Source organism: Triticum urartu, chromosome 3 (assembly GCF_003073215.2).
Source record: "Triticum urartu cultivar G1812 chromosome 3, Tu2.1, whole genome shotgun sequence".
In the NCBI taxonomy this organism is placed as follows: domain Eukaryota; kingdom Viridiplantae; phylum Streptophyta; class Magnoliopsida; order Poales; family Poaceae; genus Triticum; species Triticum urartu.
The window spans coordinates 182,541,167-182,562,895 of record NC_053024.1 but is presented as its reverse complement, the minus strand read 5'-3'; the positions used below and the strand labels follow the sequence as shown (position 1 = coordinate 182,562,895).

At 46.8% G+C, this 21,729-nt stretch overlaps 2 protein-coding genes across 3 annotated transcripts; one reads left to right on the top strand and one right to left on the bottom strand.

Annotated features, from left to right (window-relative positions):
* The first annotated feature begins 1,114 nt into the window (after nucleotides 1-1,114).
* Nucleotides 1,115-19,914, top strand: LOC125543519 (kinesin-like protein KIN-14A). 2 transcript variants are annotated; one of them, XM_048706889.1, is made up of 20 exons: nucleotides 1,115-1,454; nucleotides 2,238-2,524; nucleotides 2,608-2,863; nucleotides 3,086-3,168; nucleotides 3,248-3,301; nucleotides 9,526-9,597; nucleotides 10,194-10,256; nucleotides 10,463-10,544; nucleotides 10,650-10,745; nucleotides 10,815-10,985; nucleotides 11,093-11,199; nucleotides 11,300-11,478; nucleotides 11,573-11,734; nucleotides 11,817-12,067; nucleotides 12,339-12,502; nucleotides 12,804-13,097; nucleotides 13,180-13,487; nucleotides 13,591-13,769; nucleotides 13,899-13,994; nucleotides 14,427-19,914. In XM_048706889.1, exons 1-20 carry the CDS (start codon nucleotides 1,388-1,390, stop codon nucleotides 14,495-14,497), a joined length of 3,042 nt encoding a protein of 1,013 aa, XP_048562846.1. In that variant the 5' UTR covers nucleotides 1,115-1,387; the 3' UTR covers nucleotides 14,498-19,914. The 2 variants fall into 2 exon arrangements, with proteins under 2 accessions (XP_048562846.1, XP_048562847.1); XM_048706890.1 differs by lacking the exon at nucleotides 13,899-13,994 and having other exon boundaries at nucleotides 1,121-1,454.
* On the bottom strand, nucleotides 19,757-21,138 carry LOC125543520 (ERI1 exoribonuclease 2-like). The gene has a single exon (XM_048706891.1). The coding sequence runs from the start codon at nucleotides 20,859-20,861 to the stop codon at nucleotides 19,959-19,961; it is 903 nt and encodes a 300-aa protein (XP_048562848.1). The 5' UTR covers nucleotides 20,862-21,138; the 3' UTR covers nucleotides 19,757-19,958.
* Between the last annotated feature and the right edge of the window lie 591 nt (nucleotides 21,139-21,729).

Here is a 21,729-nt window from a genome sequence, read left to right as displayed (position 1 = left end):
AGCCGGACGCGCTGACTCCTGGCGCATCGGAAGGGCGGCCGGACGGCAACAAAGGTGTCAAGAAGGGGAAACACGCCGACGCGGCTACCGCTCGAGTGCACGAGTCCATCAAGCACTGCCTCACCGACGTGCAAGCCCGGGCCGTCCTTCGTGAAGAGAAGACCGACGCGCGATGGTCGGCGTTGATGTCGAGCAGCACCGTCAAGCTCGACCTGCTCCGGACCAACGTCGCCGCGAAGAAGAGAAACACCGACCTGACTTTCCTGCTGAGCGGGGCGGACATGCTCCAGAGCACCGACGAGGCGGTCAAGGCGTGGTACTTGACGGAGCGCGGCCTCAACCTGAACCAGCTTTCCTCGACACCGCTGCCGACGCCGACGCCCACGCGACGCCGCCGCCAAGCCCGCGTGATGACGCCTCCACGACGCCCAGCAGTATCGATGTCGCGCCGACACCGCCCAGCGCAGAAACAGCTCCGACACCGCCAAGTCCGCACACGCCAACTCCGTCGACGCCTGGGGCAGAGCCTGCTGAGTGATGCGAACGCAAACTTCTGCCGCTCTATTTTTTGTGCGCCTGTCCGATCGTCGAACTGTGACTTGCGATCGCCGGATTTGTGTGACGTATTTTGTGAGCGAGAACGATCAAGCTCGAATTTTCCGCGTCCTGGGACGGTGTCTGGGGGCATGACTGGAAGCTAGGTCGCCCCAGGGGCCGAACTAGCGCCGGTTCACCCCCATACCGCTATTTTTTAGCGTCCTAGGGGCCGAACGGACGAAATGGACGGCGGCGGCGGTGGCCCCAATGAAGTTGCTTTAATTATGATATCGATACGCTCAGATTGGAACATAAAAACACCTTTGGCCACTTGAATTGGTACGATCGGGATATGGTCAGATTGGAATCGAGCGAAATGATAGCTCAGATTGCAGAAGTAAATATAGCGCATCTTGTTTACATCCACACGATACCGCCGATAGTACTAGGAGCGTCGGCATGGTCGGTGCACCCATGGAGGAGCACCACCTGAACTTGCGTCCGACTGTCTGGCCACGGCCATTGACTGGCAAGTCGCCCCCACGACGACGGGTTTCCCCACCAGCACAGCACAGTACCAGGAGGCCGGCGCCGCACACGCACAGGCCCCGAGCCAGCAGAGCGCTCCCTGTCCGTCCGATCTTCGGTGGGCGGTGTCGAGATCCCGGACACCTTTAACCGCCTCGGGCAGGCCCCACCGCCGCACCCCACAGTTTCGAATTCAAACCCCTCCCCCCCTCTCTCTCTCCCCTCCCTCCCCACGCGGCGCGCTGCTCCCGAATCGAAGCTTCCAGAAGCCTACGCGGAGGCGCGCCGGGACCCGAGCGGGGTGAGGGGCGGAGGGAGGCGCATGGCGGAGGCGCGGAGGGTGTCGTTCCGCAACGGCCGCTTCGCGTCGCGGAAGACGGAGGAGGCTGGTACGCAGATCTCTCGTCGCCCCCATCCATGGCTTCTTGCTTGATCGGTTCATCCCTGTAGGCTGCAGCGCGGTGTCTCCTTCGAGATTCCTGCGGCCCGTCTTCTTCTTCTTTCTTGCTGCGCCTCGTTTTGGTTGGGTTCTGGGCGGGTTTGCGCTGAAGCGAGCGCGTGGCCATTTTCGGGCGCGTTTGTTTTAGTAACTTTGGCGGAGGGCTCGCGGGAATCGCGCGGTTCCATTTCTGGATATACCCTATTGAATCACGGGATCCTGCGGATATTGTGCCATCTGATGTGCAACGATTCTTTTTTTCCTGCTTCTATATTGGTCAAATCGACGCGCTTGTTGGCGGAAGTTCGTTGTAGAAATCGGTGTTCGTCAGACTCAGACGCGCTGTTGTGCATTCTACCCTAGTTCTGCGATATGTTTCGGTGATTCCTGAATCTGTCGCTGCTATCTTTGCTCCAAGAACCCGTGCAAAGCAGTGAAAGTGCAGCTTTTATTCCGGTTATTATTATTATTATGCATGCTTTCATTTCTGTAAGAAAAACAATGTTAGTTGCGGAGGAAAATCCTAAACCAGATTGTGCAGTTGGCCAGTTCTAATTATACTTTTAATGCAAGAGTGCCATTCTTGCAGCTAGAACGCCGCATTACTGCATTTCCTTGCATATGTAGCCAATACTACCATGTTTAGTTTAACATGCCACAATTTCCAACACATGGAGTTGTGCTTGTGTAAATCTCATTGGCTCACTGTACTTCTTGCTTTGGTTTGTGCAAGCATGGAGACGGCACCAGGCTGCAGCGTGGCTAGAGAGCATGGTTGGGCCCTTCGGCCTTACCCATTGCCCATCGGAACAAGAATTTGTTGCTGCTCTAAGAAACGGCATTGTCCTATGCAAGGCCATCAACAAAATACAGCCAGGTGTTGTGCCAAAGGTTGTTGCAAACGCCCCCTGCGATAGCCAGCCATCGACGGCTTTTCAGTATTTTGAGAACATCCGCAATTTCTTGGTTGCTGTTCAGGCACTAAAGTTGCCGAGCTTTGAGGCCTCTGATTTGGAAAAGGTTTGCTAGCTATCCTTACTGTGTTAATCTTGATGATGGATCGATGCCCATTAGCCACGACGCTAATTTGGTTGTTTGTGCAGGACAATCTTGATGCTGGGTCAGTGGGCAAGATAGTTGATTGCGTCAATTCTCTGAAGTCCTACCAGGAGCGAAAGAAATGCAGCGGAACCTATGGGCCAGTCAAGTATATGAAATCACCTCTTGCACCACGCTCTGCAATTCATGTTCAGTCTGAAAATGTCACTTTAGGATCTTCTACCCCTCAAAAGTGTCTAGACTTGACAGAGATTGATGCCGAGGGACAATCTTCTCAAAACGTGGGTCCTAACATGGAAGGTTTGTGATGCACTTTACTTTGCAAGTTTTTTACACTTATAGTGCTTAAATGTTTCTAGCCGGTAAGTAACCTCTGTCGCCGTATGGATGCTGCTTCTTTAGTTGATTTCTCAATTAATTGTGCTATTTATGTTTTGCTCCATGCGTTAACTAATTTCAGCGACTTGGTTAAACATAGTATCTGATGAATAATTCGACCATCTATGTATTGTGCATTTGCAGAGGCAATTGGAAAACTTCAGAGGATTATTCTTGATTGCATGATAAGCTGCAAGGAAAATCTGAACCAGGACGCTCTTAAAAAGGTCCTTAGTCAACAATTTTTTTGGTTGAATGTACAGAACCATGTATCAGTTTTCTGATATGGCTAAACTTATTTTCCAGGATCCAGTAACGCTAGTTGGCACTATTTTATCAAATCAACTGGAAAAAGAACAGGTGACTTATCTATTGAATTCTTCCTCTCAAATGCCATATGTATTTGTTGACGCTAGCCTCACCAATTTAGTCGCACTCAGGCTTACTTTTGTTTTATAGGCAGGCCGCAACAGTAAGCACCTGCGTCTTTCCATATTCGGTATAAGACATCTTTTCTGAAAAATGCCTGTGTCAAATGGTTGAGAATCCACATAAATATGTGATTCCTTCGCCATTAGTTGCACTGTTATTATTCAGATGACGTCTCAGTATATTTTTGCATATCATAAGTTGATGTCTACTCAAAGCGTTGTTGCACCAAATATTTTCCGTTTCTTATCATCATCTCAACTAAATTGTGTTGTCTTATTCTTTTCATGCACACTTATATTCTTGCTCAATTTAGTGCACACCAATATGTGTGATAATGTGAACTTCCTTCCATATATTAGTGATTATTACATCATAACTTAAGTATATTACTGTTACCACACTGTAATACTGGGAGAGATGTTAGAACTACATCTTTCTACGTAAAACAAAGAACAAGTTCTGTATAAAAGTAAGAATACTGATACCGTAGAAATGTAGAACTATGAGGAATCTTAACTTTATTTCCTACTCTTGGCGGTTGGGTTCCTCCTAACGAATGAAACCGATGGAGTTTGTATTTGTTTTATTACTCTGAAGCACAGCTTTTAGAAAATACCATGTGATACAAGCAGACACTAAGATCTTCGATCTTTCATATTTCTCAGTTCTGAATTCTAAACTGTGGTTATACCAAGTTCCTTTTGTTTGTGTTGTCAGACTTGTGCATTTTGTGCAATGAATTATATGGCCTTGCAGGCTGGTATAGTTGGTCTACATTTCTGTTCGCCGATCTATCAGGATTTTTCCAATTGGAAATTTTCCTTTTTAGCGCCTCTTAATATTTTATCTGTTAGGAATATGCAACTTGTATTCCCATGAGGCCATAGGCCGATATATATATACATGTACAGGTGTGGAACATATGCAGGAAACCCCTCATATAACGGGATAAATACAAAGGGGTACATGACTTATATTATAACTCTAACACCCCCCCTCAAACTCATGGTGGATGAACAACACTGAGTTTGGAGAGATAAAAGCCATGTTGTGCTCTAGTCTGAGCCTTCGTCAGGAAATCCGCCAACTGTAACTCGGAAGGCACATACTGAAGAGCAATAACCTGATCCTGCACAGCAGCACGCACATAGAAAGCATCAACACCAATATGCTTGGTGAGCTCATGCTTCACAGGATCGCGTGCAATGCTGATAGCACCTGTACTGTCAGATAGAAGCAGAGTCGGTGTAGTGACAGAAACACCAAAATCCTGCAGTAACCACCGTAACCAAGTCACCTCTGCCGTCAAAAGAGCCATTGCTCGCAACTCAGCCTCGGCACTCGAACGGGAAACTGCAAGCTGTTTCTTCGTCTTCCAGGCAATGAGAGAACCACCAAGAAAAACACAGTAAGCAGAAAGTGAACGGCGATCGGAAGGATCACTAGCCCACGTAGCATCCGAATAGGCCTGGAGCTGTAAAGAACTGGAGCGAGGAAAGAATAGACGGTGAGAGATAGTGCCTCGAAGATATCGAAGAACACGAAGGAGATGACTATAGTGAACCGAGGTGGGGGCAGGGACAAACTGACTCAGAATATGAACCGGATAAGATATGTCCGGACGAGTGACAGCTAGATAGACAAGACTGCCAACAAGATGACGATAACGCGTCGAATCAGGGAGAGGATCACCATCAGTAGCACAGAGGTGAACATTGAGCTCCATAGGAGTCTCAACAACGCGCTCGTCAGTAAGAGCAGCACGAGCAAGAAGATCCTGGATATACTTTTCCTGGGATATAAAAAAGCCATCAGAGGTAGAAGAGACTTCAATCCCAAGAAAGTAGCGAAGAGGTCCAAGATCAGACATAAGAAACTGCTCACTAAGACGGGCCTTTACAAAGGCAATATACTCGGGGTCATCCCCCGTGATGATCATGTCATCAACATAAAGAAGAAGTGTCCGACCACGAGGAGAAAGGTGAATAAACAATGCGGGATCATGAGCACTTGCTAAAAAATCAGCAGCAGTGATCACAGAGGCAAAGCGCTCAAACCAGGCGCGGGGGGCTTGCTTAAGGCCATAGAGAGAGCGACGAAGACGACATACCATGCCATCAGGAACAGAATACCCAGGTGGTGGCTGCATGTACACCTCCTCATGCAGCTCACCATTAAGAAAGGCATTCTTAACATCAAGCTGAGATATAGACCAGTGGCGTGCAGAGGCAACAGCAAGAAGGGTACGAACAGTGGTCATATGAGCCACAGGAGCAAAAGTCTCGTCATAATCACGACCATGCTCCTGCTGAAAACCACGAGCCACAAGACGAGCTTTGTGACGCTTAAGAGAACCATCGGAGCGAGTCTTAACCTTGTAGACCCACTTACAAGTGATCGGACGGACTCCGGGAGGAAGAGAAACAAGATCCCAAGTACCAGTGCGTTCAAGAGCAGCAATCTCCTCTGCCATCGCAAACTGCCATTCAGGATGAACAACAGCCTGACGGTAAGAAGTTGGCTCAAGAACAGCAGCACCAGCGGTGGGAAAGCCAAAGCGATCAACAGGCGGACGAGGACGAGAACGCAAGCCATAAGTAGGCTGAGAGGAAGATGACGACCCATCCATAGAGGCATCAACTGGTCGTGGACGACGAGTGTAATGCTGAGGAAGAGATGGAATAATAGAAGGAGGAATCGGCAAGGTAGAATCAGGGGGTGGTGACGAAGAAGTCACCGGAGATGAAGGTGTAGAATCCGGTGACAGACTGGGAGAGGAGACCGGGGAGGAAGTCACCGGAGATGAGGGTGGAGAACCCGGTGACATGCTAGGCGAGGAGACCGGGGAGGATGGTGGCTGCAAGTCAACTAGATGTGGAGAAGGAGAGGAAGTGGAACGGAGAGGTACAGTGTCGGCAGGGGTGAGAAGTGAGTCAGGAAAAGTGAGGAAAGAGATATTCTGCACTGAAAAAGTCGAGGAAGATGGGCGTGGGTAGAAGGGACGAGACTCTTCAAAAGTCACATCTCGAGAGATACGCAGCCGACGACCAATAGGATCCCAACAACGATACCCCTTATGCTCATCACTGTAGCCTAAGAAGACACACTCAACAGACTGAGCGGTCAGTTTGGTGCGTTCGCGAGGGGCAAGAAGAACATAGCAAACACAACCAAACGAGCGAAGCATTGAATAATCGGGAGAACGATCAAAAAGTCGCTCGAAAGGAACACCACCCTGTAGAGCAGCGGAAGGCTGTATATTGATAAGATAGGTGGATGTGGAGACGGCCTCAGCCCAAAAATGAGGCGGGAGAGAGGCAGCAATCATCAATGCACGAGCCGTCTCAAGAAGATGTCGATGCTTTCGCTCAGCCACACCATTCTGAGCATGAGCACCAGGACAAGAGAATTGAGAGAGAGTCCCGTGCTCAGCAAGAACACCACGCAACATCTTAGAGATATACTCGCCAGCAGAGTCAGCACGCAAAACACGAATGGGTGAAGAGAACTGAGTATGAACCATGGCAGCAAAACGCTTATAAATAGACAACACCTCAGAACGAGAAGTCATGAAATAAAGCCATGTGTAACGAGAGAAATCATCTATAAAAATAATATAGTATTTATGACCACCTTTCGAAGCGAAAGGGGCCGGACCCCATACATCAGAATGGACTAAATCGAAAGGACGCTTAGACACGGACTCACTATGTGAATATGGTAACTGAATCTGCTTGCCAAGACGACAACCCTGACACTCTAAAGAGACATCTCCTGAGACAGACCCCAGAAGGCCTCGACGAACTAAAGAAGACAACCGAGAACCACACAGATGACCAAGTCGATGATGCCACTGCTGGAAGGAACCAGTGACGGAGGCAACAGAAGCGGGAGAACTGGCGATGGTGGTGGCAGCAGAAGGAACATGAAGCCAGTCCAACTCCCAAAGACCCTGAGAATCACGGCGGCGAGGGCCAGCCCCAACCAGAGTGTGCGTGTGACGGTCCTGGACAGAACAAGAGTCAACGTCAAGGATGACGCGACAACCAGAATCCGTAAGTTGTCCAGCAGAAAATAAATTCATGGTAAGGCGAGGAACATGAGCAACATCAGGAACAGAATAAGAAGGAGTAGTAAGATTGCCTCTACTAGCAACAGAAAGGGGAGTACCATCAGCAGTGAGGACATGAATAGGAGAATCGAGTGATCGAAGAGAGGACAAAGTGGAAGAATGAGAAGACATATGAAAAGAAGCTCCAGAGTCCAGAACCCATGGGGATGTACCTGACTGTGTAGAGGGTGAGTGCTCAGTGCGGGAAGCATCAGTCACAGAACCGGCAGCACCCGTCGAGGAAGAACCTGAAGCCGCGAGCAGACGCTTAAGTCTCAGAATATCCTGCTCAGTCAAAGCAATGGCTGAAGCTGTCGAGGTAGACGACGAAGTCCCTGAAGATGATGATCGAGCCTTGCGCAGGTGTTTCTTCTTCGTGTAGCACTGAGACTCAAGATGACCATCATTGTTGCAATAGGCGCAGTGTGGACGGGGGCGACCTGAGCCTCCAGAAGGAGTGGGCAAGAGCGGCGGAGCACTCGAGCGAGAAGTGGTCGATGGAGCAGGTGGCGTAGGAGCACGAGTAGCAAGCACAGAAGGAACCTCCAGCAAACCAGCACCACGTAAGCGAGTCTCCTCCGCACGAATCTCAGAAAGCGCCTCCATGAGAGAAATACGGCCACGAGCAAACAACTGAGCACGCCGGGGCTCAAACTCCTTACGGAGCCGAGACAAGAACTCATAGACGCGATGAAACTCCAAATTGGCCTGGACAGCCTGGCAACAGGGGCAGGTACGACACCCAGCACTACGGAGAGAATCAAGCTGACGCCAGATAGCAGAACTCTGGGCATAGAAGTCATCCACAATAGAGTCACCCTGCTGAAGAGCATGCTCCTGACGGATCACAGAGAGGTATAAGGCATCACCAGAGGGCTGATAGCGCTCACGAAGACGGGTCCACATCTCAAAGACAGTAGAAAGACCCAGAAATTCAGAAGCAAACTGAGGCAGAACACTAGCAGTGAGAACAGCTGCAGCACGAGCATCATCATCAAGCCACTGGGTGTAAGCAGACAGAGCACCATGATACAACTGAAGAGCCTCCTCATAAGTCAAAACCCTCTCATCATAAGCACGATCAGCAGCCTCATCAGCAACCTTAGCCGCATCCTTGGCGGCCTGATTAGCATCCGTGGGAAGAACCGATGGAGTGGGCGGAGTAGGAGCCACCGGAGGAACTGGACGTGGCGGACAGCAGACCTCGCCAGAAAGAACACCCCAAAGACGAATGCCACGCATGTGAATGCGCATGAAGCCAGTGAACTCGGTGTAGTTAGTACCATCAAAGATCACCGGACAGCGAGGGACAGCAACAAAACCCGAGGCAGTAGACTTTTTTTTTTTTTAGGATCCGGCGAGAACAACCAGATCGGGATCAGGCGCGGGCTACAAGAGCTTCGGAAGCCGGCTGGAGAGGGAACCCGCGGCTGGGGCAGGGATGGGCGGCTGGAGCAGGGACGGGCGGCTGAGACGAGCTCCCTGGGCGCCCACGGGAAGGGCGGCTGAGACGAGCGGGATGGGCGGCTGGGTAACTCCCGATCTGGACGAGCCGGCAGCCAAGCTCCCTGGGCACCGGCGGGATGAGCGGCTTGGAGGACTCCCGGCGGCTTGGAGGACTCCCGGCGGCTTGAGACGAGCGGGATGAATCGGGACGGGCCGGCAGCAGTAGCCCGTGCGAGCGCTCCTGGGCAGCCCTGCGAGCGGCCGGCGGGAAAGGAGAGCAGGGCTCCTGCGGGCGGCTGGGAGAACTCCCGATCGGGACGGAGAGGAGATCGAGCGAATAGCTTCGATCGAACAGACAGATCAAACGCACGAGTTGCAGCGTGCAAAAAATTGACCTAGCTCTAATACCATGTTAGGAATATGCAACTTGTATTCCCATGAGGCCATAGGCCGATATATATATACATGTACAGGTGTGGAACATATGCAGGAAACCCCTCATATAACGGGATAAATACAAAGGGGTACATGACTTATATTATAACTCTAACATTATCAAGGCTAATTACAGCTGACACCAATGCCTTTTATGCAGTTCAAACCACTCCTTCAACTTATTTCTCCAGAAGGGGCTGCTACGAAAAATGAACCAAATCAACAAATCGAGGTAATGTTTAAATATTGCAATGTCCTTTTCCATTTATCTGCAGAAGTTAGCGGAAATGACTTGGACAATATTTTTCTCAAGAGAGAAGCAAAAGCTTTGTGTTTATAGAATAATAGAATGAAAAGCATTGGTTGACAAGCCTAAAGACACCTAAGCAATATCTAGCTGCTATGCCATATTGGCAGCTAAAGATTTCATGCATCGCCTTTAATCTCATGAATAAACTTTTAAAATGTGCAACTAGAGAATAGCCATTTTAGTATTTGGCTGTGATACAGGTTCATAACCTGACATTCTATCAGTTTTTCCTCATAGTTATGGTAAAAGGCTACATATATCTTTGCTGATTTGACTATGTACTTCACATCTGGGATGCGTAATAAATGCCGGTGCTGAAGCCTGAAGAACACAATACCAGAATACACTCTTACTCTGTTTAAAAATGTTGTTATAGGGTAGAGATAAGGTCAAATAACTCTAGCTTCTGAGGAATTCCCCCAAGACATTTATTTCCGCAACACTTCAGTGACGAATTATGACACTTAGCTCAAATTTTGTACATCATTGTGATGCATTATACCATTATTTTCTTTCAGTGTTCAAACTCGCAGAATGAGAATAGACTGCGTCTCTTGGAAGCACAGGAATCTGAACTTTTGGTGAGATCTCATGCTGCTAACTAAAGTGTATTGAAGTTTGATAGTCAGCATCATCCATTTAAGGTTTTCTTAAAATAAACGTGTTTTTGAGATACTGCAATGATCTTATATGTTCCTTAAATGGCAAGTTTTACCTCTTTGTGGGTTCAACAACAGTTTGCTCAGCACTCAGTTTGTACTTTGTAATGACATGACTTATTTTACAGGAGCTCAAGACAATGTTTCAAGAGGTTAAAGTTGATTTCAGGTCTTTGCAGACCCAATTCCAAGATGATATCACAGAATTAGGTATGTTGCTTAAACCTTCGCCAGAGCACACAGTTCCAGGTATTCGAAGTAAGCTCCATTTACAAGCTTTAGCGGTCTGGTGTAACACTGAGACTTACTTTACAGGCCATAACATTCAAGGGATATCCAAAGCTGCTCTTGGCTATAACCAAGCTGTGAAAGAAAACAGAAACCTGTATAACATGCTTCAAGAAGTGCGAGGTATCAGTATAGTTCAGTGTTGTCATGGATGTTACTGTTTTGATGACTTCTAAGAGTTTTTTTTTATAGGGAATATCCGAGTCTTCTGCCGGATAAGACCACTTATGAACTCAAAGTCTATTTCTTCAATTGAACATGTTGGAAATGATGGTTCGATAATGGTTTGTGATCCATATAAGCCACAAACTACACGTAAGATCTTTCAGTTCAACCAAATTTTTGGGCCAACAACCACTCAAGGTAATATGGTCTAAACTTTTCCTCAAAATATTGGTCTAAACTGTACTTGAAGTTGTATGCCCATGTCTTTATCTAATTTTTACATCTTCATGCTCAAATATCCCCAGATGAGATTTACAGGGAGACGCAATCATTGATTAGATCTGTCATGGATGGTTATAATGTGTGCATATTGGCTTATGGGCAGACAGGTTCTGGCAAAACCCATACAATGGTATAGAGACAAATCATATTTTCTACAGTAACTCCTTATTTTTACTGGACCATATTGAATCACATGTAATTGTTCTTTGTCTGTGCATGATGGTGATTAGTGCGCCCCGTCTGGTGGGTTATCGTCTAACGATCTTGGAATCAATTACATGGCACTGAACGATCTCTTCACTATATCAACTTCTAGAGAAGATGTAAAGTATGATATACGAGTGCAGATGGTTGAAATATACAATGAGCAAGTTCGTGATCTCCTAAGCGAAGATACTTCAAGCACGAAATATCCTTTCATATCTGATGTGCCACTCTTGTTATATTTTTGTCCCAGTGGAATCCAATTTCATAACTGTGTTGGTTCCTGACATTAATTTCACATTAGATATAAGGTCTTCAAGCAATGGTCTGTTCAACCTTCCAGATGCAAAGATGTGCCCAGTTCAGTCCCCTTCTGATGTTATGACTTTGATGCTGCTGGGGGAAAAGCACCGTGCTTCTGGTCCAACAGCAATGAACAATAGAAGCAGTAGGTCTCACAGGTTTGAGTTCGCACTATCTGCCCCAGTAACCTTTTTGTGTGCTCTTTCAATATTTGCTGCAACTGATTTTTTATGTTTGCAGTATCTTGACTGTCCATGTAAATGGGAAGGACATTTCTGGCAATGTCAGCTGTAGCTGCCTGCATTTGGTAGATCTTGCAGGAAGTGAAAGGGTTGACAGGTCAGAAGCCACGGGGGACAGATTGAAGGAGGCTCAGCATATTAACAAGTCACTGTCTTGCCTAGGGGATGTCATCACTGCCTTAGCTCAGAAGAATTCTCACATTCCCTACAGAAATAGCAAACTTACCCAATTGCTACAGAGTTCATTAGGTATATGGCTACATCTTGGAACATGCTCACCACATTCACTGGTCTAGCTATTGATATTAATACTACTGATCAACCAAGTGGTTGGTCACTTTTGATGTTATATGTCTTTTCTTTAAGTATCTTCTACATAATCAGCATCATAGTTTAAGTGCATGCAAAATCACTGATAATGAAGCAGTGCTTTCATTGGCTCCATCCTACCTTGTTATACATTGACGTTATATTCCCACTGTAATATCTTATAATATTGTTTTTGCATTGCCGATGACAGGGGGAAATGCAAAGACATTGATGTTAGCCCACATAAGTCCGGAGGGGGAATCTTATGTAGAAACTCTTAGCACACTGAAATTTGCCCAAAGGGCTTCTACTGTTGAACTTGGAACTGCTCATGCAAACAAAGAAAGCAATGATATAAGAGAGCTTAAAGAACAGGTAATTTTCCTGTTGCTTCCAATTGCATATTCAAGAGTTGTTGCTAGTTTCCTAAATCAACAATATAATTTGACCACCTTTACAATGTTGCATTTACACTTAAATTTATTATTTCATCACTTTATCTTTGTGTGAAACATTGGACTGAAGAATGGAAGACTTTGTCCTTACAGAATTTTGCATTTATCTCTGTGTTGCTAGTGTACATTGAATTTTTATTGCTCCAAATGCTTACATTTGATATGTATTTCATTTGCTTTACAAACAGAAGATAAGTATGTAAGATTCAACATATTTTCAGGTAGAAACTCTCAAAAAGGCATTGGCAACCAAAGAATTTGAAAGATCGTCACTTAAACTGAAGGAAAATACAGTAACGAGTGAGAGAACAAAGCAACTCCCGCAGCGTACCCCACCAAGGCCGCGTAGGTTAAGCCTAGAGACTACTAGTAGTGAAAAGGGTAGCATACCAGGAAAGCCTCCAAAATCACCTGTTTCAGCGATGACGTTCAACAGAGATCACGGGACAGCTCATGACAAGGAGTGCAGTATTGATGTCTTCAACCACACAAAGATCCACAGATCTGTAATACAGGTATATCTTGCTCTGAATAACTTCATAATGTTTGGTGATGTAACGACTGACCTTTTATCCTTCTTCCTCATTGTGATAAAAGATGTCCCCAACATTATCTGAAGAGCCAGTCGGACATGAGAGTGAGACGATAGTTACAACAGATGATACGGTTACCTTTTATCAACTACCCCCTGATGGTTATAATCAATACAAGCAGTCAGGTTTGGATACTCTCCAGAGAACACCATGCAGATCAAGGTACATGGGTGTGCAAGTGAGTCAGACGGAAGAACCTTCTGATGCCAAATTGGATAAAACAACCACAAGCAGCGTGGCGAAGAGAGGGTCACATTTAAGAAGATCCATTCAGAGCAGCATAGGGAAGTTGATTCATGGCTCTGAAAGAAGGTAGGTCCATTCAGAGCAGCATATTAGTATGCACTTGCAAACGATTATAGATTGTAATTCTGCATGTGCACTAAGCTTTCTCTGCCGTTGACACACGTTGCAGGAATACTCCACATTCAGCCCAAGCAACTCCTGCCAAAATCACAACTAATGCAAATAATGACGGCGCATCTCCAATTACTACCAACGCGAGGTTAAAAAGAAGACAGTCACTAACAGGTCTCCCACCTCCATCGACGACCATGTCACGCAGATCATCTCTAGGAGGAAAGTCGGATTCGAGTAAGTATCTGGATAAAGAAAATGTTGTTTTACTCCTACTTCATATACTTAATATGTAATGATGGAGGCTGCCTTGTGCAGAGGAGTAATCAACTAAATTGTTACTAATGTTGTACCGTTTGATGAAAGGTGTACAAAATAGCCAAATCATTGCATGTGCTGCCAGCGCCAGAAATTACAAGCCACTGCCATTCTCCTGGGTTCGATGGCCTGAACAACATCAATGTGAATTCTCCATTCTTTCTTAACCAATCCTTTGCTTCCCAGGCCAAAACCACTATAACCCTCTTTTAGCTGCTTGCATTCTATTTCCTCATGGCTTCAGTAATCATTGGTTTTGATACATATGCAATCAAAGAAATCATCAAGGATTCTTGCCATTGCTTTCTGAGCCTATAGATCCCTTCCTGTCAGTATATTGTTCCTAGTTTTTAAAATTTTCCGAGTGAGCTGTTAGTTGATGCTTGGAACTGAATTTTACTTGTTCCCTACTGCAACTTTAAGAATGCAGCAAGTGGGAAACAGAGCTCTGCAGGAGAAAATGCCCAATCAGATATAATTTTACTATAAATCCTGGTGCTGTATATAGTTTTAAAGGACGTTGTGTTGTGATGATCCTAAGTTTTTTACTGAAAGAGCTTCAACTTCCATTGACAGGTTCAAGTGACAGAAAAGCCAAAACGCCACCTCCGATGAATTCAGCTGCGAAGGCAAAGAGATGGCTGTGAATCCTCAGTGAAAATCGTCAGAGATTTCCATCTCAAGCTGAGCATGAGTCCGCGATAGCTGCCGAGTTAGAGTCATCAGCTTCTGTCAAACCATGATACTGCTGAAGAAGGAACACCAGGCAAGGGTTCGCGATGTTGAGAGAGCCCCCCACAGGTTCAGGCTAGGTTACATTCCTTGTAACAACTGAAACTTCTTGAGAGGTTACATAACATGTGGATGGAGTATGGAAATGGAAGCAAGTAAAGAATGCTTGTTTTGTGTTTGTTGTATTCTGAATCTCTGAATGTGTCGAGAAAGCAATGCACAAATGATTCAGATTAACCTAGCAGCCAAGTGTCAGATTTGGCATATGTAATTTCATGGCTACTTCTGGAACATTTTTGTAACTGCTCGTTTGGCCTCGGTTTTCCTTTTTCTTTATTTCACATGAGCTAAATAGCCTTCGCATGGTCAGGATGCTTACGCTTTAGAGTCTTCACTTATGCTGATCCATCAGTTTCAGACAACCAGATACTTGGAGGCTCGTATTGTTTTGAGAGACCATGGGCACACTTTTGTGGTGGCAAGAAATATTAGATTTGACAACATGACTGGTCCTCTTTCAGTTTAGTTTCTTTTTTGCAGGGACTCTTTTAGTTTAGTTTAATCACCTGTCGGGATGCAATTTGGTTTTTGACAAAGGGTGGATTTCCTTAGCTTAAAATTGAGCATCAGGGATACAAACCCAGTGGGCCCACACCGGCCTTTGCATGGTTATAGGATACACACAACCAACATCAACACATACACAAAAAACACACTGGCACTAAGTCAGAATCTGAAGCGAGCTGTTGACTCTTCCAGTAAAGTAGTGAGGGAAAAAGAGGCATGTCAGATTGAATTGGGAGCAATGAAGGGTCATATGGATTTATTACTCAATCAACTTGATTTACTTACAAACAAAGTGGACAAGCAAGACTCCTGTATAGTATATCTGAAAAAAACAAGGAGTTTGGTATGATTGCCGGGCAGGCTGGAGCGAGCTGTGCAGCATGCAGTACGTCAAAATGAGGTCAATTTCAGTGAGTTACTTGACAGATTTAGAAATGGTAGACTCTCTAAAGGAGGTGGAGAAACAAATCAATATTTATGTAACATCACTGAAGAAAAGGAGAACATATTCACATCAACCATTTATAAGGAAACAGAGTTTTCTTTTTTTTTGAAAGAAAAGGCAGAACAATTTCTGCCTTATGCATTTCAAAACAGGTATGAAACCTGAGTGACCGAGGTCAATTGCATGAAGGCAATGTTAGCGCTGCACGAAAAATGCAGCTGGCCATTGCCAAGCCATGTTGAGCTAGGAACAGAAGAAAAGGGATGGGAAAAGAGATACAAAAGGAGCTACAGGATGGGGAATACGAGAGCCTATCAAAAAATCTCCATCCACCGAAGCATGATCTGCTGGTCTGCAGAGTTCTTCGCCCAATGATGCCATAGGTGAATCATGTTGGCTGCTTCACTTAGTAAGAGAGCATCAGGCCATCTGTTATTGTCAAAAACTCAGGCATTTCGAGCGCTCCATAAAGTGACCGCACACACAGCAAAAAGCACATGCCATAGTTTGCCAATTCTGTATGATGCCAGAGGTGATGAGACAAACTCCAGAAGGCTGTTTGCCTGCACAGCCAGGTCTAGCACCCCAATTTTCTTCCAAAGGACATCCGCAGCTTTGCATCTGAGCACCAAGTGAGTAATTGATTCAGTGGCAGGGCAAACATCACATCCGTCATGTGATGCAATAGCTTTCCAATTCTTTTTAACCATGTTATCTCGAGTGTTCAGCCTACCATGCAAGGCCAGCCAGAGAAAAACTCGGTGGCACATGGGGATGATGCTGTTCCATATGAAAGCAGCCTGCGGCCAATTCATACCTCTGAAAGTTAACAAATTATAAAAGTACGCCATGGTTGCTTCGCCCTTGTGAATAGAAGAAACCCTTTTATCACCGTGTGTTAGATCCGGCTGTATGTTGCAAAGCTTCGCCAGCAGGTCATCCAGTTGCCGTGCAGCGGTCATAGACAGGTTGGGATGTAATTGAATGTTCCATTGCCCACTGTACTGAGAGGCCACAGTGCATAACTTGTTCCTGGCAAAAGTGAAAAGCGTGGGAAAAGAGTCCCTTAACCGGCCATTGCCTGACTAATCATCTAGCCAGAAGGAAATCCTGGAGCCGTCTCCTAACGAACACTTTGTAGCGTTGATGACCAGAGGCATCGAGTTTTTGAGGCATCTCCACATAGGTGTATCTCCATTGCTTGCTACCATTGGAATGGTGCGTTCACAGTATCGTCGTGCAAACCAACTAAAGCAGGGAACTTCACTATCTTGCAACACCTTCATGGTGAAGCGGCAGATCATAGCCAAATTATGCGCACGTAAATCCCGGATTATGAGTCCCCCAGTGCCCCTGGGGAGGGTAACAACATCCCAGGCCACAAGCATTGCCCTCCAAGGGCAGATTTCTTTCCTTGCCACAAAAAACCCCTGAGAATTTGCTCAAGCTTACCCAGGGACTCCTTCGGCCATAGAAAACAGGCCATATAATAATTTGGTATAGCTGCAAGTACAGAGTTTATCATAGTAAGCCTCCCTCCCCAAGACAAGAAGGTTGCCAACCAGCCAGAGAGTCTTTTGTCCACTCGGTGTATGACTGGCATCAACATCGCATGGGTGATCTTGTTTGTTGACAACGGCAAGCCCAAGTAGTTACAAGGAAAGGTTGAGACCGGACACTCTAACAGCTCAGAAACTTGCTGGCCAGTAGATTGCTCCATGTTGATGGGCACAAAGGTGCTTTTATTGGAGTTGATCTGCAGATCAGTGAAGTCAGAGAAACGCTTAAGCATCCTCTTGACGATTGCGTCTTGCTCCACAGTCCCTTTGATCAGCATCAGGGTGTCGTCAGCGTACTGCAGCACCGGGAAAAAGGAATCCATCTCCAACGGATGTAGCAGATTGCCTCTCCTGAACTCCTCACAACACATCTGCTGCAGCACATCTGCCACTAAAATAAACAGGTAGGGTGATAATGAATCCCCCTGCCGGAGACCACACTTTGCGAGGGTCGGCTCCCCCAGTTTTCCATTCAAAGTAACCCTTGCCAACTTGTGTAGAGAAGGTTCTTGATCCAGAAGATCCACCTTTGTCCAAAACCCCTGGCGGCCAAAACAGCAAACAGTGCGTCCCAGCTAACACTATCAAAAGCTTTCTTGAAGTCTAGCTTCAGTACAATTGGTATCTTCTTCCTTTTTGCATATTGTACAAGCTCTGCAGCGAGGGAAATTTTTTCAACAATGCATCTGCCAGCAAGGAAACCAGATTGTAGTGGGTGCACTAGTTTAGGTATCCACAGCTGCAGCCTGGTAGTTAGGAATTTTGTGGCTAGCTTGGGGAGGCTATGCACCAAGGATATAGGCCGGAAGTCTTTAATCTCCATTGAAATTTCTTTTTTAGGCAGCAAGACAATGGATGCAGAATTGACGCCTGAGAGATCGGCGTTATTTGCATGAAAGTCACTGAAAAAATTCAGCAGATCAGGTTTCAGAGTTTCCTTGAAGCATTTGTAGAACTCATTTGTGAAACCGTCCGGCCCAGGACTACGGTTGTTCGGGGAACGTTTGATTGCAGAGACGATTTCAGCCCATGAAAACTGCTCTTCTAGCGAGCTTAGGTCGATCGGATCATAGAGCGCTGAGATATCTACGACCGGTACCGAAGGAGAGGCCTGTCCGAACAAGGTGTTAAAATACTCAGTTGCTATCCTGAGCTTGTCCTCATCATCAAAGAATTCGATACCATCCTTGACAAGAACTCTGATTTTGTTCCTTCTTGAATGACTATTTGCAGCAGCATGGAAAAAACGGGTGTTTTCATCCCCCAAAGTGCATTGACAGATTTTTGCCCTTCTCCTCCAAATGCTAGTTTGCCAAAGGATTAACTGCTGGACTTTCTTATTGGCATGATCTCTAAGACAAAACTCCAAGTTAGAGAGTGTCCTGTACTCCTCAACCGCATTCAAAAAGTCCACAACATGCTTGTTATTTTCCATGAGCAGCTGAACACTTCCCCTGCTTCTACCCTACTTGCGGATGGCAGCTCGAATTCTTCTCATCTTAATGCTGATAAGAGATGTAGTCGCAGCAAAGGCCCTGGTGCCTCTAGTCCAACCTTCTGAGATAATCCCCCTGACCTCTTCAATATCCAGCCAAAAATTCTCGAACCTGAAAAAATTGCTTCTGGTGGTGTCTTTACTGAATTCCACGATGAACAGAGCATGATCAGAAGTTGCGGCCATTATGGCAGTGGCCACAGTTTGGAAGAAACCCAAATTCCACTCGGCGTTGACGAGCACCCTGTCCAGCTTAACAAGCATTGGTTCCCTTCTCTTATTGGACCAAGTATATTTGCGATTTGCAATATGAATATCATCCAAGCCATGTTCTCTAATCCAGCTGTTAAAGTGCTCCATGACTGACCAGTTTATGCGTCCTCTAGATTTCTCGTGGGCAGACCTGTACATGTTGAAGTCACCCAGCAGTATCCACGATCCACCCACAAGAGCAGCAGCTTGGTTGAGGTGCTGAAAAAAATCTTCCCTTTCTGAACTATCACATGGGGCATATACAGTGGTCAGTGTGGCGGCATTTCCATTGGAATTTGACTGAAAGGGAAGATTCAAGCTCTGAAGTTTTGTTTCCTGCAAGCACGCAACGTCAGCACGGCTAGAGTGAGTCGCATCCTTGATTAAAGAGCATTTATCAGTGTCACCAAGACCGCATATGTTCCAGTTTAGAATCCTCATATTAGATGTGGGGGACACACAAAAAACAAGGAAGAACAAAGACAGAGGACAGCAAGGACCAAGGAGGTACTCTGAATGTAAGACTGGAAATTCATTTGAATAGAGACAAGAGATGCAAATACAAGTAGGATGCAGATACAACAGCCGCAGACGCAGCAGACCGACACATGCAGATACAACTACCCCTGAGAGTGACATGGACTGAAGATAAGAACGCATGACAAGTCTTGTTGAATCTATTGAAAAAAGAGTCTTGTTGAATCTATGAGAGAGTTTGAGAATCTTGTTACAGATCAAGAAACTATCATTTCACAGTGAATCTAGGTTGGCTGTTTTTTGTTTCATTCTTGATATAAGGTTGCCTATATGATCGAGATTCGTGATCGATGCTGAAGAAATTCGCGGACAAGGAACATAACTAAAAAGAATTTCTATTGATAATACTAATTCAGACACCAATTACATCAAGAGTAGCCCCATTGGCCACGTTTGGTTCCAGAGACCAAATTCACATCTAGACTGGCTAGAATCAGCCGAGCTAAGCTCTGATTCTGATGGCTAGCACGATTTACACTAACAGCTGAGCTACACTGAACCTGGTGCCATGGGTGGTTCATTCAGTTGGTCCATACGAAGTAGGGGCAGACGGGTCCCATGGCCGGCGTCCAGTTGCCACACCCGAAGAAGCACTTCCCCTGCATCGGCCCTGGCACGGACACCACGCCTCCTCTGGTCGGTACCCTGCAGTAGCAGAAGCACGTCCCAGGCAAGCCATCGCAGGGGCTTATCATGTGAGGCTGCGGCGGCTGCTGCTGCTGCTGGATCAGCGGCGGCGCCAGCGCCGATGAGCCACCGCAAGGGCTTGTGAGAAGCTGCTGCGGCTGCTGCTGGATCGGCGGCGATGGCGCCAGCGAGCCCGTGATGGTCATCTTGACCCCACGCAACATGAGCTCAACAAGAAGCCGCGCCGTGTTGCGCGCGTCATCCAACCCGCTGTGCAGGCGGCCCTCCCAGTCCAGTCCCGCCGCCCGGACCGCCTCCTGAAGGGTGACCCGCCCTCCGCCGCCGAGCGCCGCCTGGAAGGGGACCCTCAGGTTGATCCAGCGATCGAAGTAGGACGGCTTCTCGATCCCCTTGAAGCGGCACTCTGACTCGAGCATGGTGCGGCAATCCCAATCTCCCCAGGTCACGACGGCCAAGCTCCCTGCCCCCGCCGTCGCCGCCTTCAGCCAAGCCTCGTGCAGCCAGAGCGCCTCGCCGAGATCCACGCCGCTGTCGACGTCCTCCTGCCGGATGCCGGTGAGTTCCCTGCAAAATTGAGTCAGCACAGGGTGATGTTTTGGACGAACGTACCTGCGAAACGCCGACTCGATGCGGCCGGTGGCGCCGTCGACGAGCACGGCGGGGAACTCGATGATTTCCTGCGGGAAGATCCTCCCGTCTTTCACGCACGTCGCCTCGAAGTCGACCACCACGAAGAAGTCGAAATCTTGCACCTGCCCCTGCCCGCGCGCCGCCATGTTCGACGGAGTGCGCGAGATGGGGGGAAGTTGGGCGGCGAAGATAGGGGAAAGATCAGATCGAAAAACTAGGGTTGCGAACCCGTCGGTGCGTCGTCCCCTTTAAATCTAATCGATAATCGAAGCAAAAACGAAATCTGATTCTTGGATCCGCAGCTCGACGGATTGGCGTAACTTCTATCCAAATCCAATCCGATGCTTTTCGGAACAGCAGTTGGCGCGTTTTTTTTATGTCGTTGGCGCTATTTTTGTAATCTAATCAACAAACCCAAGGCTGTGATTTCTCAAAAAAAAAAAAGGTTGTGATTAGCGGGGAATAAAAACAATGGCTGTGCATCTTCACATGTTCATGTGTTAGTTGGTTTTGTTGACCCTTTTTTTATTATTATCTCGCTACTTCTACTTTAGGGCATGGCCAATACTCCAGCATGGACAGATGCTCCAGCACGCCACGTAGGTCGGATAGCTGAGCTTAGCAAAAGGTGTAGCTCGCAGAGATAGATGGGATCCCGCAGAAGAGGCCGGCTCTCCCCTGACAAAAGTGCAGACGCTGCCAATGAGGAAGGGTTGGACATCACCGTGCTAACTTTAACAGGACAAGCCTACTCTATGGTGAATAGAAAAAGGCTGCCAACCCTGAGGACAATACCGCTCCTTCCGTTGGACCAAGGTAGAATTAGACAGTGGCTTTAGTTGCTTTTATCTACGTGAAACATTAGGGCAGTGGTGTGGTGCTGCCCCCATTGTACACGCCCTTAGAGTCTTAGAACATCTATAGCCGGGCATCCCAAACCTGCCTCAAACCTTGGGCGGACAGCCCGCACTGACCAGTAAAACAAAAACGACTCACCCAGGCGCTTCAAAACGC

Coding starts and splice junctions, on each gene's coding strand:
- LOC125543520 (XM_048706891.1), bottom strand. CDS start 20,861: ATGGCGGCGCGCGGGCAGGGGCAGGTGCAAGATTTCGACTTCTTCGTG.
- LOC125543519 (XM_048706889.1), top strand. CDS start 1,388: ATGGCGGAGGCGCGGAGGGTGTCGTTCCGCAACGGCCGCTTCGCGTCG. Junction 10,746..10,814: donor CATGCTTCAAGAAGTGCGAG/GTATCAGTATAG, acceptor TTTTTTTTATAG/GGAATATCCGAGTCTTCTGC. Junction 11,200..11,299: donor CTGGCAAAACCCATACAATG/GTATAGAGACAA, acceptor GATGGTGATTAG/TGCGCCCCGTCTGGTGGGTT.